At 29.9% G+C, this 15,746-nt stretch overlaps 1 protein-coding gene across 4 annotated transcripts; it reads left to right on the top strand.

Moving 5' to 3' along the window:
- Positions 1–2,477: 2,477 nt before the first annotated feature.
- LOC134707468 (dual oxidase maturation factor 1-like) lies at positions 2,478–15,359 on the top strand. Of its 4 annotated transcripts, none has more exons than XM_063567228.1 (9): positions 2,478–2,500; positions 8,201–8,368; positions 8,852–8,909; positions 10,852–10,989; positions 11,553–11,612; positions 11,989–12,142; positions 12,379–12,590; positions 13,185–13,336; positions 14,206–15,359. In XM_063567228.1, exons 2-9 carry the CDS (start codon positions 8,213–8,215, stop codon positions 14,884–14,886), a joined length of 1,611 nt encoding a protein of 536 aa, XP_063423298.1. In that variant the 5' UTR covers positions 2,478–2,500; positions 8,201–8,212; the 3' UTR covers positions 14,887–15,359. The 4 variants fall into 4 exon arrangements, with proteins under 4 accessions (XP_063423298.1, XP_063423296.1, XP_063423297.1 ...); XM_063567226.1 differs by lacking the exon at positions 2,478–2,500 and adding an exon at positions 6,829–7,126; XM_063567227.1 differs by lacking the exon at positions 2,478–2,500 and adding an exon at positions 7,521–7,624.
- Positions 15,360–15,746: the final 387 nt, after the last annotated feature.

Raw genomic sequence — 15,746 nt, forward strand, 5'->3', positions numbered from 1 at the left:
AAACATAATCATACTTAGACTACATATATGTAAAGGAAACATTGATAGGAAGACATGCGTCATTAATTTAATGAGAAGATGATCTTGCGTGAAATTGGGTGTCTACCCAACATTGCTATTTTTGAACTGCAACCCCCTAGATATGAAATCCGGGAGTCATAGTTCGTTTCAGATCATCGTATATATACACAAAAATGTGTAGCAAATCGTATTTCTCGTTGTACTTTTCTTCCTGGGGTGTTGTTCATGTTTTAATTCGTCATTTTACATTTTGAGAATAGCGAATCAATCTTAAGTTTTTCTTTTTTGTGATTGATACTACTTTCGCAGAAAAAGATTACTTTCAAGGATGTTCATTCAATTATTAACAGATTCTATTTTGATGTGGTCATTTTTATAAATTTTCTGAATACAAAACTATGAATTTTTCGAAAAACTTAGGATTATCTTATCCCATGCATAGAATACCTTAGCCGTACTTAACACAACTTTTTTGTATTTTGAATCCTCAATGGTCTTTAACTTTGCACTTGTTTGGTTTTATAAATATTGTGATATGAACGTCACTGATGAGTCTCATGTAGACAAAACGCGTGTCTGGTGTATTAGATTATAATACTGGTACAATTGATGACTATCAACTGTATACTGTTAACGATTATATGCTCAATTATTGCATAATTCAAATACAATGCAAAAAAAAAGGATGCACATTAAGTTCAATCTTAAAAACAATAATAAGACAATTGGAATGTGCGCTTCCAATTGTGCTTAGTTCTTTTCTTAATATTTGTTTGTTGTCACTAGTAATAGAACAATGTAAAATGTACAATAACCGAATTTAAATGAAAACAAAAATGATAATATTTCTGGTATACACTTTTTTCCAGTTTATTCTTCATTGGATTTTACATTGGAGTTATAAAGACATATATCGAAGGAATTACAGTTTTAAATTGCAATGTTTATAGTTTAACTGGTAAAGAACGAAAAAAACAAGCATAAAAAGTCACTTTAAGTATAATGTGACAACACGTCCGATTTTTTACATGTTGATTTCTAGCTGTACAACATGTTACGGTACATATAAATATGCTATTATGAATACCATTAACAAAATTCTAGGAACTCTGCTGCATTGTCATTTAGAAAGGGATTTACCTAATGTTTTCTACAAATAAAACACCATGCATGTTGAATAAACTAAAAAAAAACACACATGACATTGGTATAAGCATCATATTTGGAAAACAGGTTGAAGTTGGACCGTAAATACAGGGTCGGTTCGAGAATTTTGAAAATAAAACAAGTAAGTCTAACAGTATTTAAGTTATGATGTGTCAATTGAAAAACATGGATTTATCATATGTTATACGTCTTATACTAATTCACCTGGAAAATGTGTATAAAAAGGGACTTGTGTTGATATTTTTATTTGAATTCAAACTAAGCCAAAATATTTTATGTTCTGTTCTGTATAAGCTTTGCATCGAGGTCAGATCAAGAATCAGGAACAGCAAAGCAAGCAACTGTGTCTTTTGGGGTTAGAACTTACTAAAATTGGGTACATCATACAATTCAAATTCATGCTTTGTCATTTTACTAGGAACAGTTGAAAAACTATCTTAATTAGAAAAAAATGCATAATCATTTTATAGGATGATTGATCACTAATCTTTAAGATGAAATGGAGATTATGATTAGCAATAGTTTTTGCATTCATATTTGGTTGTTTATCTTTTTACCCTTTTAATGTGATACCATGTAAATGCAAAATCTAAATAAATATTCACCTTAACATCTAGTAGATTAAAACGATACATCTATCTATATTTTTATTCTTTTACTGATGATTACGTTATAACGACAGTCAATTTTCAAGATAAGTCAACATATATATATATATTTGTACAAAAGAATTTGTAGCATTATAGGTAGATTTAAGCGATATACTGTATGAGTAAAAAATATTTATATATCATCGTGGATCACCTGTAATATCGTTCCTTGGGATAAGTAAAGCGTATGTATAGCCAGGGCAATATAGTTGGCATATTTACACGCGTCATTCAATCTATATATAGATATTCGGGTTTTTCAGTTGGTTGACCATGAATACATGCAAATTGTTCCCAACCTTTTATTGCCAACCAGGATACTAGTGTATAAATTGACGATTAAAGAAATAAAAATGATATTCCCTAAATTCCATTGGATAAAAATGTTAAATAGTAATCCGTATCTATGAAAGGAGGTACTAATAATTTATTGAAACTCAAAACCCAAAACGGTCAGTTATGTCAATCAATACAAAACAAATCTGTTGTTGCTGACTTAAAAATTGTATTAACGTTTATTTCAGATTAACCAATCATAAATAGGGATAGTTCGGGTTGTATTTGCCGGATGGCATGTTAGATAAAAAGAGGATTTTCTGAATTTTTTGACTAAATATTATTTGAAACGATACATGCATGTTAACTCGTAGTACTCTTAAGAAGTAAGTGTTAGATAGTTAACCTTTAACTTTATCCGTTTATACATTTAATCATTAAACAAATATTATTGTTTTAATTTTAATCTTGAAATTAAATACGTTGTTAAGATACTTGTAGCTATAGAATTGTGAAAAAGACAATAGATAAACATGCAAAATTCAGAATAATTACATATTAGAATAATAATTTTAAAAAAATGTTATAACTTTAAACATAGTGTAAAGTTATATGGGTTATATTTTATATTTTATACATTGGAAATTTCAAAATATATCTATAAAATTTATTTGAAGTATATGTATAGCCTCTCTATTGAACTTAGTATGTTGGATTATTTGACATTAATTTATTGAAAACTTTGCACTTCATTTTCATTTACCTCTGATGACGTTGCTTCATCAAAGCTATTGATAGGACATTCAGTCACTAATATAACAGTGGAGGCAGCAATGATTTTAAAATTAATATATTTAGAGTAACAAGATATTTCTCCAGGTTTTTTTTATGTATTATGTATTGGATCTCTGTAAAACCAATATGGTTGAAGCAAATTTTTTTAAATTCGATTGGAGAAGTATCCCCCTTAGTTTTTAACACTGTAATCGATAAAATGTACTCAAAAAAATAATTTGTCTATTGTTTAAGGACGTTTGATAACCCCCTATTGGTTATTTTTGTATTTGGTTGGTTGGTGTTCAACACTTATTTCCGTCGTCATAACTGAAATGTAAAACCATGTACAAGTCTAAATGCAAAGTCTTCTATGTTTTGTGTTAATGAAATTCAAATCAAGGCGATCGGATCCATGGTTACTCAACGAATTTCTCTTAAGTGCATAGGGCAATTAATTATACACGTCCAGTGTCTTATCATTCTTAAAGAGTTTAGAATGATAAACATTAGATTTTAGAATACTTTTGCTGTTTAAACATGGTGAAAGTAAGCAATTCCAATAACTAATATATTTATTTAAAAGAGATAACGGTAGTATAAGTTTGTTTAATAGCGATTATGTGACTGTGAACGCAGGAAGTGTACCCGATCTAATAATTAAACCTGGCTTTAATCCTTTAAGGCATTTGTCTCTTTAATTGTTCAGTAAAGTGCATGTTTATTGGACATGACAGTATATCATGCTATGAAAGTTCACTGTTATAATGACCTATATTTACTTACATCACAATGACTTTCGAACTAGTTAACAGTTAGTTCCGAAAATTATTTTGTTAAAAGTTCACATTGGCCTACTTGACTGCTGCTTGTTATTGTCTTACATATATTTGTTTTTCGTTCATCTTGGTTATCTTCTCCTTTTTTCTTCTTTTGGTTACATTCAACAGAGCGGTTCTTAATGAAGTTGTTTTATAGGTTAGCATCTTGGAATATTTTGAAACAAAATCTATTTATAAAAATAATTGGAATGAAGAAGAAACGAAACACGAAGAGGAAAAGAAAACGTTTGAACGGGAAAACTTTAAGAAAAACTGATAAAAATCAAATAAAAGTTATACTGAGTTTCGCCAGCCATACGAAAATATGAGAATTACGAAGAAGTAAAAAATAACTATTTTGTCTTTTCTTTCGTTCTAAAAAGCGCAATTGGTTTTGAAAAAAACAAGTACAGGATCAGTATCATCTAAAAAATTTCCATATGCAATAACACTTTCAGAAGATGTTTCATAGTTGAAATCGTTATTGCATCTATTTTTCTGTCATCGAATCGTTACCTTATCACTGATTTTGTATTGAAAAATTAATCACAGTACTATCTTGTCTTTTTCTGGTTCAGCTAACAAACCTTAACTTTTTGCTGACAAACGATAACACGTCTATGTAAATTCAGAAAGAACATACTTAATGTTTGATCAACTTTCGTTTTGCAAAGACCTAATGGACTTTTATTAGAACTTATGTTTTGGTACATCTGTAGAACCAATACTGCGGAAGTATTTAAATTAATACTAAAATAAATGATTTTTGTATGACATATTTTAAAAATTGCTAACATGTCATTTTCACCGTATGATAAATGAAAATCTTGATTACGTAATAAAGTATTACATTTTTCATAAATCATACGACCTTTAAAGAGAATTTACAAGTTATTGAAGTTTTCATTACATGTGAAGAAGATTGATTAAGATTTTGAAAGAAAGAATACAATTTATTATTATTGAAATAAAAAATGCACGATTTTGAGACATGCATTTTGATTTAAAACTAATATATGTATTCTATAAGATCGATCAGCCGATAATGACTGTTGCCTTCTGCTGGCGTACTATTGTACTTCTCCTTCCCATATACTCCATAATACAGATCGAATAAAGCTTTGAAACCAGCTTCGTTGCCTTCTATCTCCTTGGTATGATTTACTTTGATTTAACCAATTTTGAAATAATAGCATCATATTTATATATTAAAGTACAATTACATAAACATGATAATAGTACACCGTCAGGTGACTTTGGAATGCTTTGTCTGGAGGTCCAAAGGCAAAGACAAATAAGACATATCGATCTATCAACGGATTAAGTTATGCATATTAGTTTGATTTTTGAAATGTTATTATGATATGAGTTGCTTATGCACTGAAAAGTTCAAGTTGTAGGTTGAAAAATTGTACTAAATCTTCTCTGCCAAAATGAGGGCATGTTTTCTTTGCTAAAGATTACTGAACAAGCGGAAAAGTACTGTCGGATCTTAATGCTTGTTAGTCTAATGTAACACCTAAATATGATAATGACTAAGTGGTCAATAGTCATTTTTATGTAAAGTAAATTTTAACAAAAAGAACAGTTTGATGTTATGTCTTCATTCGATCTACCCAAATGAACACTAGAACATAAAAATCAAAACACAAACATAGAAGGTAAGACTGTCTGTATATTCTTTTGAGCAATATACATTTTTTAGGAAACATATGCAACGCAAATTTAATGTTTGTATTAATTTAAAACTATTTTAGAGTAATATAAGTAAACGTGTTTAATTATGAAATTAACAATAAAATTATTATTGATATGATCAAACGCTTCCAATGTCAAATAATTTTAGGATTTAATAAGCAAAATTGTAATACACATTGATAATATCTTGAGTTACATCCACTTACAGGATTATGACAGTTGTTATCCATTTGTTTGATATGTCTGAGCTTTTGATTTGCTATTTGATTAGGGACTTTCCCAGCGTTTTGAATTTTCCTCGGAGTTCAGTATTTTTGTGACCTTTTGGTAGCTTTTTTGGTATCGTAGATGATATAACTGGCTTATTTATTCCTCTTTATTGTTGTTAGAAGTCGCTGAAAATATTTTGAGTTCACGGGTCATACTGTGACAAAAATATCGGCTGTAATTTTATTTTTATACAACTTATTTTCCTTTTTTTTTTGGCCAGGGGAGGGACGGGTGTGCCCGTTCAGAATCCGCGTATGAGTAGATGAACTGATAGCTGCAAACTTAATTTGTTGTCTGCTGTTCACTTTTGCTGTAGACGTATTTTTCATCATTTTCCTTAAAGTGTCTTTTTTTTTTATTATAACAAACTGAAACCTTCACAAGGATAGATCGTATAGCCCTTTGCATAATATCACCAAAACTTTAAGCTTTTCTTGGAAGTTTACGGATTTAATTCAGTTATCCAATACATTTAGTGTATTTCAAAAAAGATCAATCAAGACATTTAAAAAAATATTTAAATTTCGTTCTGAAACCTTTTATTTTGGTCATGCATTTGTAATAGCTAAAATTACGACCATAATTGAAAACCTTAAAATTTCACGTTTAAGGAAACTATAGAATTAAATAGTTTTTTGCAACCACAATGCATATTTTTCTTTTTTTTTTAATTGTTATCTTGCATAAACTGATAGGTTTGAAATTCTTAAACGAAATATCACTTTGAAGTTTGATGTTATAATTTTTGTCCCATATCCAATTGATCTAATTTGTTACAATACTAATTATCCTCTAATCCTTACATGTGGTTCTAAAAAAGAATCGGTGGCTTAAGCAGTGACCTTTCTTCACACTAACTACAATCTTAATTTATATTATGTGCAACAATCAATGCAATCTTGAACTGAAAATTTATTAAAATCAGAGTCAAAAGAGAAACGCTCAAAGTATGTAAAGATAGATTGAACAACCATATTTGGTTAATGACTAGCGGTAGTTAAATATTCAGTAATAATTGAGGTTAACTATATATCTACCACGTTACAATGTGTCTCTGGTGAAAGATTGACGTGTACCGACACATATTTCATGTAGACTTTGACATCGACAAGTTACGTAGCATAATATTCTTATTACGATCTTGTGATAGGTCGTTAATGTGACGTTTATCGAAATCGCCATGCATTATTGAACTCGATACGCTTCACTGGATAATGTTTTAGCATCTATAACTGTACTGGTTCCCGAAAATCATCGGAGTCCTTACTGTTCCGTTAGAACAATAGACACGACTCGGTGATGGGGTTTTGGGATTTTACAGTTGTTTAAATTGTCTTCTTCTGTGTTTTAATTCGATGGAGTTATTTTGGTCTATGAGTGATTGTCTAAAAGCAGGCATTTATTTGTATGATAAAGCTTTTGGACTAATTGAAGATTCATATATCATAGGTAGGCAAGGCTTTTTTCTCCGTTATGATGTTTTCAACTTTACCCTTAGCATGTCAAACATATATCAAATTAGAAAAGAAAAAAACAATGTTAACATAATTACAATAAATAAATACATAAACAAGTTTTAAGTTGACTTCAATTTACATTTTATAATTCTAAAATACGCGTTTTTGCTCAATTTTTTAGCGTTTATAAATATGAATACTTCTTTTGAATTATACCTTACATAAGTAATTAAATGTGCAGTTATGCAAATTATTTCCAAATATGAATGCATATCATTTAGTAAAGTACACAAGTGGCTTTCTGTAAATACCTGAAGGGCATACTACACATGTTATAAACAATGGATCAGGCCAAAAACATGGACGAATGACATGAAGGTTTTCAAAGTGTACATGTATTGTACAAATGTAGATATCTTTTTAAGTAGTCTCAATGTCAAACATACATATATAAAAATCACACTTCAACACAGATGGTTCAATGCTTGTGGTAAACCTATTTGTACAATAATTGATTATCAATTAAAAACTATGTTCTTGCGGTAACAGTTGATATACGTGAGAATTTAATTCACATGTATATGACGTATATGTTTTATAACTTTTTTAACCTAAATTCTACCGCACTAGTTTTTATTTGCATGTCTTGAAAATTTGATTCATTCTTTAAGAGGAAAAAGTAAAAACTTTTGTTTTCCATCACCTTTTATTGAAGTCAATGTACTTCAAGAGGCTCTTTGATGACGGAAACGAAAAATTTCTAATGACTTAATACATATATAAGTTCACTTATCACCAAATCATTGCTTACTAAATGAAGTTGTTTAGACAAAAATGTTATTTTCAAAAATCAACATAAACTCTACCTTTAGATGTCCTATAGGAAATTATAACAAATTATTATATTTTCAAAACATCAAAAATGCCACGAGGAGGCGTATCCTTTTTAGTTCTTGTGTATTGATATAAAATATTAACACTGATGATTCAGTGCAAATCATATGTGGACAAGTGGTAGTGCGGGATGAAGTGGTTGTGTGTAACAATGACTGAATTTCTTTTGCAGTAGCTTCTGAGAATGTTTGACAGCTTTAGAGGAGACTTTGGATACAGCTATTATGGCGAAAGAAGGACTTCCGCCACAATTGACATTCCATTGGTTGTTGTTGTGTATACTTGTGTTTTGATCTCTATTGCAACTATAGTAGCAGCGGCTGGTATCAGAGGAAAAGGGGTAAGTAAATGAGTTAACAGCAATGACAATGTTAGGCAAAATATATGCCATGTATGCTTAACCTTCAAATTGAGGGACTAAGAATTTTAATGGCTTTGTTCGTACACCTATTTATACCCCCAAAACTGACCATGGGTATACATTAAAACCGTCTGACCGTCAGAACACCCCCTTTTTGAATAAAACAATAAATAATTATATCATGTACCATGCTTTAACTATGAAACTGTGTCGCTTCTATACACAGCAATGGAAATAAATTGTATGTTACTCACAATTCACCATCTCTTAACATAACAATAATTAATTCAATAAAACAAAAATTACGTTATGTTAAATTTTGCATCTCTCTTGAAATTAAGCCCACCATAGTAAAATCTCAGAGGATATTACCATAGAAAAATTTAATAGCAAAGTTTAACAGTCTCTATAGTATAAAAGTAAAGTGTACGTAACTTTACATGGTTTCATTTTTCGTTACAGCGTTGGTACACATTAATCAGAGTTGTATATAGTTTGGCAGTAGGATCAACTTTGTTGCGTAAGTTTATATGATAATTATCGAGATTTGTACGATATGATTGTGAGGCATACTATTTCCTCGAGGCAACAGTAAGATGCGGAATTCAAAACAATATTGATCAGTTTTACAGTAGATACCAAAACGTCTTTTTGAATTTCTTCATATTTATAAGTAGATAAAGTAAAAGTCTGACGTGTTTTTGTGTTTGTTACAAGTATGTGAAAAATAATAGTCGGATGCATTTTAATTTCTACTTGTTAAAAAGTCAGTACACGTAATTAGTTTTTAATACTTTTATTATCCACATTATGACAGCAGAAAAAAAACATTTTCGGTATTCAAACCAAAGGGGTAAAATTCTTACTGAATTGAGGTGCATTCGAAGTACTTTCATGGGTAACATTTAAAATAAAGTATTTCAAGGCGAATGATGTATGAATACTGAAGGAGAACAAAAAAGACCTTATAAATATATCGAAATAGAAACTTGGAACCTTAACTTCTTAATAAGGCATTAAATCAAAATGGTAAATTTAAGAAACATATGCTATGACTCATTTCGCACTGATTAAGGGTCTGATAAAACCTACGAGGACTAACAGTCAATCAGCAGCAGTATTAACCGCCATTTTTTAAAATGTAAAAAAAAACACAACTAAGCAAACATTTCTTCAATGAGTTTAAACAAAATTAGAAACTTTTTAAGTCACGGAAATTGTGTTTAATCAAGATGACATATGAAACACTATTCGAACATAATGTTTTTATGTCTGACATCATGTTATAGACGATTTTTGATTTGAAAAACATTAAATTTGTCACGTTGACCTCAAATTCAGCTGCCCTACTTGACCTGTAATGTCAAAGGTGAAAAATATTACAAGTACTTACAATATCCTGCTAGACGCAAAATAATGTGCCATGAACCGAACTCAGTTAAATTTGAAAATAATTATATTATAATACAATGATTTAAAGTTTTGTCAAATTAATTTTATTTAATAGCGAAATAAAATAATTTTTATTCTGTTCTTTATTAGTCCCAATCTATTATTTCTTTTAATCAAAGTCGACATAGGAATCTATAAAACATTATAGGTTCGACATAAATTGCATTTACAGTTGTAATTATTTTTTATTATAGACTCAGAATGATCCATCATTTTTATGCCAATATGACTTAAAGAATGTGCTAAGAAAAGGGGAAGTGATCAATCTAAATCAAAAGAATTGATGACTATATAATTTTCAGTTGTCAAATTGGACTGTCAAATAAAAAAATAATATTTGCATTGCTATTTCAAAATTAATTTAATTAGTAAAAGTTTAACTTTAAATAGGACATGCATGTAAATGATGATATGTGTTGCCTTTCAGTAATGAATATATTTTCTATGTTTAAAATGAATTTTAAAAATGTCGAAATTACAACAATATTTCTTTTCAAATATCCAATTACTTTATTTTCATATTTTGCATTTTCCCGTCATATACGACTAACATTGGATGTTCATAATTCATACAGAATTAAAAAGAAATTAATCAGAAATAAAATAATAACTGATCATAGATTAGTTAATAGCTAACATTTGAAATTTGTTGATTTTCTCAATGTTAAGATACTGTATCAGTATACTTTTTATCCGAAGCGTTATCACGTTATGAACTAGAAATAGATTTAAAATATTAATTCATAAATTGTTAATACCTATCCTTCTCATAAAAACAAAACAAAACAAAACAAAACATATTAAAGTTTGTGTGCATGCGTGTAACATCTTAATACATGTATCATGTACAGTTCAGTGCATACATTTAAAAGAGTATGGGATGCGACCTATTGATTGTTTTGTCTCTTGTATTCAAACAAACATTGTATTGTAAATAAAAAGCAAGAAAAGAAAAGCATTCCTCAACTTGTTCGACTTCAATTAAAAAAAACACCAATTTTTCATTCCAGTTTGTTTGTTTGGTGATTGTTGGGTGGATGGTATAGACAAAAAAGTAAATGTACCATATATATATCGTTCTGATGCAGAAATAACTGGACAAGTTGGTCTCAATATTGGACTTCAGAAAATTAATATAACGCTTAAAGGTAAATATGTTTTGTATGATTGAATACACATACACGAATTACTATATAACTTTGATCTGACATTGGTAAACTTAAATAGATACACAATTGTTAGATGTTCTGTCCAGGATATTTGACAGACTTTCCAGATTGGGAAGCTGAATTCTTTTTTTACTAATTTAGATTCACATATTAATTCACAATACATGTACAATTAACATGCTGTCGTTGCAAAACCGATCTAACACGTGAAGTTATTTAAGGAATACATTGTAATATGAATAAGGAAGTTTCATTAAGTCAGAAATTTAGCATTTTTGTATAAAGTCAAAGTTCGTATCTTGTTGAGGGAAAAATAATCGTAGATATGGTAGTAGCATTAACGGTACTAGGTTTCCTATTCAGCAGTATTTAAAATCCAAAACATCATGCAAATATAACAATATTTTTATAAAACACCATCTCGTCTTTAAGGTTTATTTTTTCTTTACTTTTGAGTCAATTTTAACAGGAAATTTGAAGACTGTAAATAATCATTTATTTTAGCTTTTTATTCATTTGCAATCTTTCTTTTTGTGTTTCAGGGACTTTCCAAGGTTCTAAGGGATCCATTAAGTACAATGAAGCTATTCCTTTTGACGGAGGTAAATTTATACGCACTGTATTATTATTATCATTTACTCATTATAGGGACAGTTAATAAAAATTTCACATTTTATCAAACATTATGTTGTCTTATTCTCAAATTGTTTTCATCACTACGGTACTTTTCTTCAATATAGTTTTAAGAACCACAAAACTAGAGAAAGTAGCGACGAATTAACAATTAAATTCTTTATTGCCATTACATCATACATTTATAACATATGACGCAACATAACAAAAGTTTTGCTAAGTTATTATAAAAAAAAAAAAAACACAAAATTATGGTCAATTTGATCTATTGATTATTCTCTACGAAATGAAGAGTTTTCTTAAATGACATTTGAAATGGTTCTAGATTTTCTTCTTTTTTTTCAGCAATGGGTTCAGTCAGTGATTTCCGAGAATTTCTGGAGAGAGGATTACCTCAGCCAATGTTAACAGTGGTAGAATTCTTCAGTATTGATGAAGGTGGTTTCAGATGGGGCAGGAGTTTTGCAAGGGCAGGATACTTTGCAAAAATTTTACTTTTGTAAGTTAATTGACAAGATAAAGTCTAAATTTTATAATTTTGATACCTATTGATATATTTGCAATATTAAGGCGCTTTCAGAAAAAAAAACTTTGTCTGCGTATAGCTAATTATAAGAAGACCTATTGAAGTAAGAAGCTCCAGAGTTTGAAAGACCGGTATTTTGCTTCACCCTGTCTTTACACTTAGTCTTAATTCAAACTGCAATTGCTATATTTTTTATTTTTTGTTTTCAGGACATCGTTTTCTTTTTGGATCTTAGCAAATATAATGGTATGCAGTGTGATATACTACGGTGGAGTGTTATATACATTAACTGGCTTGACAATGTTTTCAGCATCAATAGTTTATCATTGCATGATACCAACAGCAAAACTTCGATTTTTCTGTTCAGAAAGTGAATTTCATCTTCATTATGGGATATGCTTTTGGTCAATTTTATTGATGGGTAAGTCTTTGAACCCATAAATTCTCATTGTTGAAGGCCATAGGTTGCCTATAATTGCTTACATCTACTTTATTTGAACTTTGGTGGATAGTTGTCTCATTGACACTCATACCACATCTCCTTATTTTTATATTAATAGTTTCCAATCTTTTCACTATAAAGAAAGTGGATTTATTTTCCAATATATATGATATTAGATATGACGATGACCTCAACATATTCATACACATTGTCTTATGCAACAAGACTAGACTAATAAAGTCCTCAATTTCTGTGCTTCTATATAAATATACATAAACAAAGGTTCACATTAGTTTATTGTTTGTGGACATGAATTATGTATGATATATACGTAATGGCTTCAATAAACATTTCTATTTACCATACATAATGGCCATTGCATGGAAATACAAATGTTGATTAAAAATAGTGAATATATATACAACCCTTTACATTACTGAATTCCCATCACTCAATCTTTTGATATATATGATACTTATATGAACACATATTAGAAGGATTAAGATTTGTTCATGGACACAATTTTTTTTTTAAAACTCTCAGCTATATATGTTTGATTCTCTTATTTTATAGGTCTTTTGACAACCATAGTTGGTTCCATCATTTTAATCATGGATACTAAAATGCCCAAAACAATTCAGAAATTTTTCTTGATCGAAGGATATGATGATACAGAGGAGGCATATGAATCACAGAAAAACTCTATATGTTCTATGTATAAAAAGGTAAGAAATATGTGTATTTCAGTTAAGTATTATGTGTGCATACGGTTCAAACGTTCATTCAAAATTAAATTTCAATTCTTTTTCCATGAAATTTGTGAAACATAAAACAAGAATGCTTCACATGTATTTTTGTCTATCTGATGAGTTAATCCTTTTTCAACTGATTTTTATAGTTCGTTCTTATGTTGTACTGTTATACCACTGTCCCAGGTTAGGGGAGGGTTGGGATCCCGCTAACATGTTTAACCCCGCCACATTATGTATGTATGTGCCTGTCCCAAGTCATGAACCTTTAACTCCGTGGTTGTCGTTTATTTATGTGTTACATATTTGTTTTTCATTCTTTTTTTGTACATAAATAAGGCTGTTAGTTTTCTCGTTTGAATTGTTTTACATTGCAATTTCGGGGCCTTTTATAGCTGACTATGCGGTATGGGTTTTGCTCAGTGTTGAAGGCCGTATAGTGACCTATAGTTGTTAATTTCTGTGTCATTTTGATCTCTTGTGGAGTGCTGTATCATTGGCAATCCTACCACATCTTCTTTTTTTTATATTTACTTCCCTCTTTTCGATTTAATTCTATACACCGAAATGGTTCTAAGCAAGAAACTGTTCTTCAAGATTCGAATATTTTGATGTTTTAATATGATAACTCAATTCTACATTTTTCATTTATACCATAGATGTACGCATCCGGGTGCGGGAATTTCTCGCTGCATTGAAGACCTGTTGGTGACCTTCTGCTGTTATTATTGTTTTTTATATAGTCGGGTTGTTGTCTCTTTGACACATTCCACATTTCCATTCTCAATTTTATATACCCGTATATGTATTTACATTTTATTCATACATAACTTTTTGTTTTACAGAACGAGTTACGAAGACAGTCTGCTCCGGCCTTAGCAAACTTTCACAACAGTTCAACGGATTTATACAAAGCGACTCTATCTTCAGTCGATGAAAACGCGGAACATACACCACAGATGAAACGGAGTTCTACAAATCCTACCAATCTCCGTAGTTCCTATTCTTTAGAATCTTTGCGCGCATATTCAGAAAAGAATTCTTTTACGAATATTTCCAAGGACGAAAAACATTATAAATCCAACCCACTATTTGAACAAAACGAGAACACGGAAAAACTTAATACAGATATATTTTCAAAAAAAAGAAAAGGTTCAATACCAGGTAGACTTCAATCTGCAATGTCTCTGGAATCACTACCGTCTATTCCGGACGATAAGACGCTTTCGTTTGACTCGGGTGTAGATAATGACGAATGTGAAAATGTACTTTCAAGTGATCAGCAAGTTCTACACACAATAGAAAGTGACAGTGATGACAATGGCGACGAACATATCGATGTATCTATGTTCGAAACTCATTCACGAGATAGAACACTAGAAAGAAATCGCGAAAGTCAGTCGTCTTCTAACACAGAAGAAAAACCTCATAATAATAAAGTTTTTACAATTAGTATAGGTAATGCTGACGAAGAAGAGGAACGTCTCAAAGAAATATATATCGATTTAACATCTGCTTATCCGTAAATCGATACTATCGATAATATATCGATAGAATAATCTTACTGGGCAATTTCATAAATTTCCGGTTGGAACCAGATTGTACACAAATAAATTAACAGTTGAAATCCGTCCTTGGAAGGTATATGTAAGAAATAAAGAAGTAAAACAATATTTATGTGAAACCTGTTAATGATTAGTATGGTACAAACGTAGATTAGAATCACATTGGTTCGATGTATTAGATGTAGACAAAACATTCTGAACATCATAGTTTGGAGGTCGAATCGAGAAAATTAGATCTAGAAAATGCTTTCGCCACCATGCTTTTTGTTACGGACTTATGTTGTGCTTACCATTGTCTTTCATTTTATGAAACTTTTCAATTTGAAATTGAAATTATGTTATTTATTATTTTGTGATTAATGTGTGCCAAGCCTATATGTAAATAAAACAGCAGAATTATGCATGCTTTAAATGAATAAAACTTTATGAATGAATGACTTCTTTTGTAGTTGGTACCAAAAAAGAAAGAAAAATGTACGAAATGTACCAATGAGACATCTCTATCCTTTCACAGCGAACAATATTTTGCATAACATGATTTAATGATAACGGTATCCAAGATTAATCGAGGTGTATTTGATAGATATACTAAATTACCAATGCGTGATGTAAATTTTAACAAGTCTTGATATAGCAAATGCAAAGGTATCAGTAGAAAAGTAAGAAACAAAATTATTTCATTGGCTTTAAATAAAAGAAACAGATCTGAATTTACTGCAAGCGCCATTGTCCGACATGTTAATGATAATTACACATTTTATCATCAAAATGAGCATGGTTTGAAGTCTTTATTTTTAGCTTGTTAGAATGGTTCATCTCAA

The sequence above is a fragment of the Mytilus trossulus genome, chromosome 2 (assembly GCF_036588685.1).
Source record: "Mytilus trossulus isolate FHL-02 chromosome 2, PNRI_Mtr1.1.1.hap1, whole genome shotgun sequence".
In the NCBI taxonomy this organism is placed as follows: Eukaryota; Metazoa; Mollusca; class Bivalvia; order Mytilida; family Mytilidae; genus Mytilus; species Mytilus trossulus.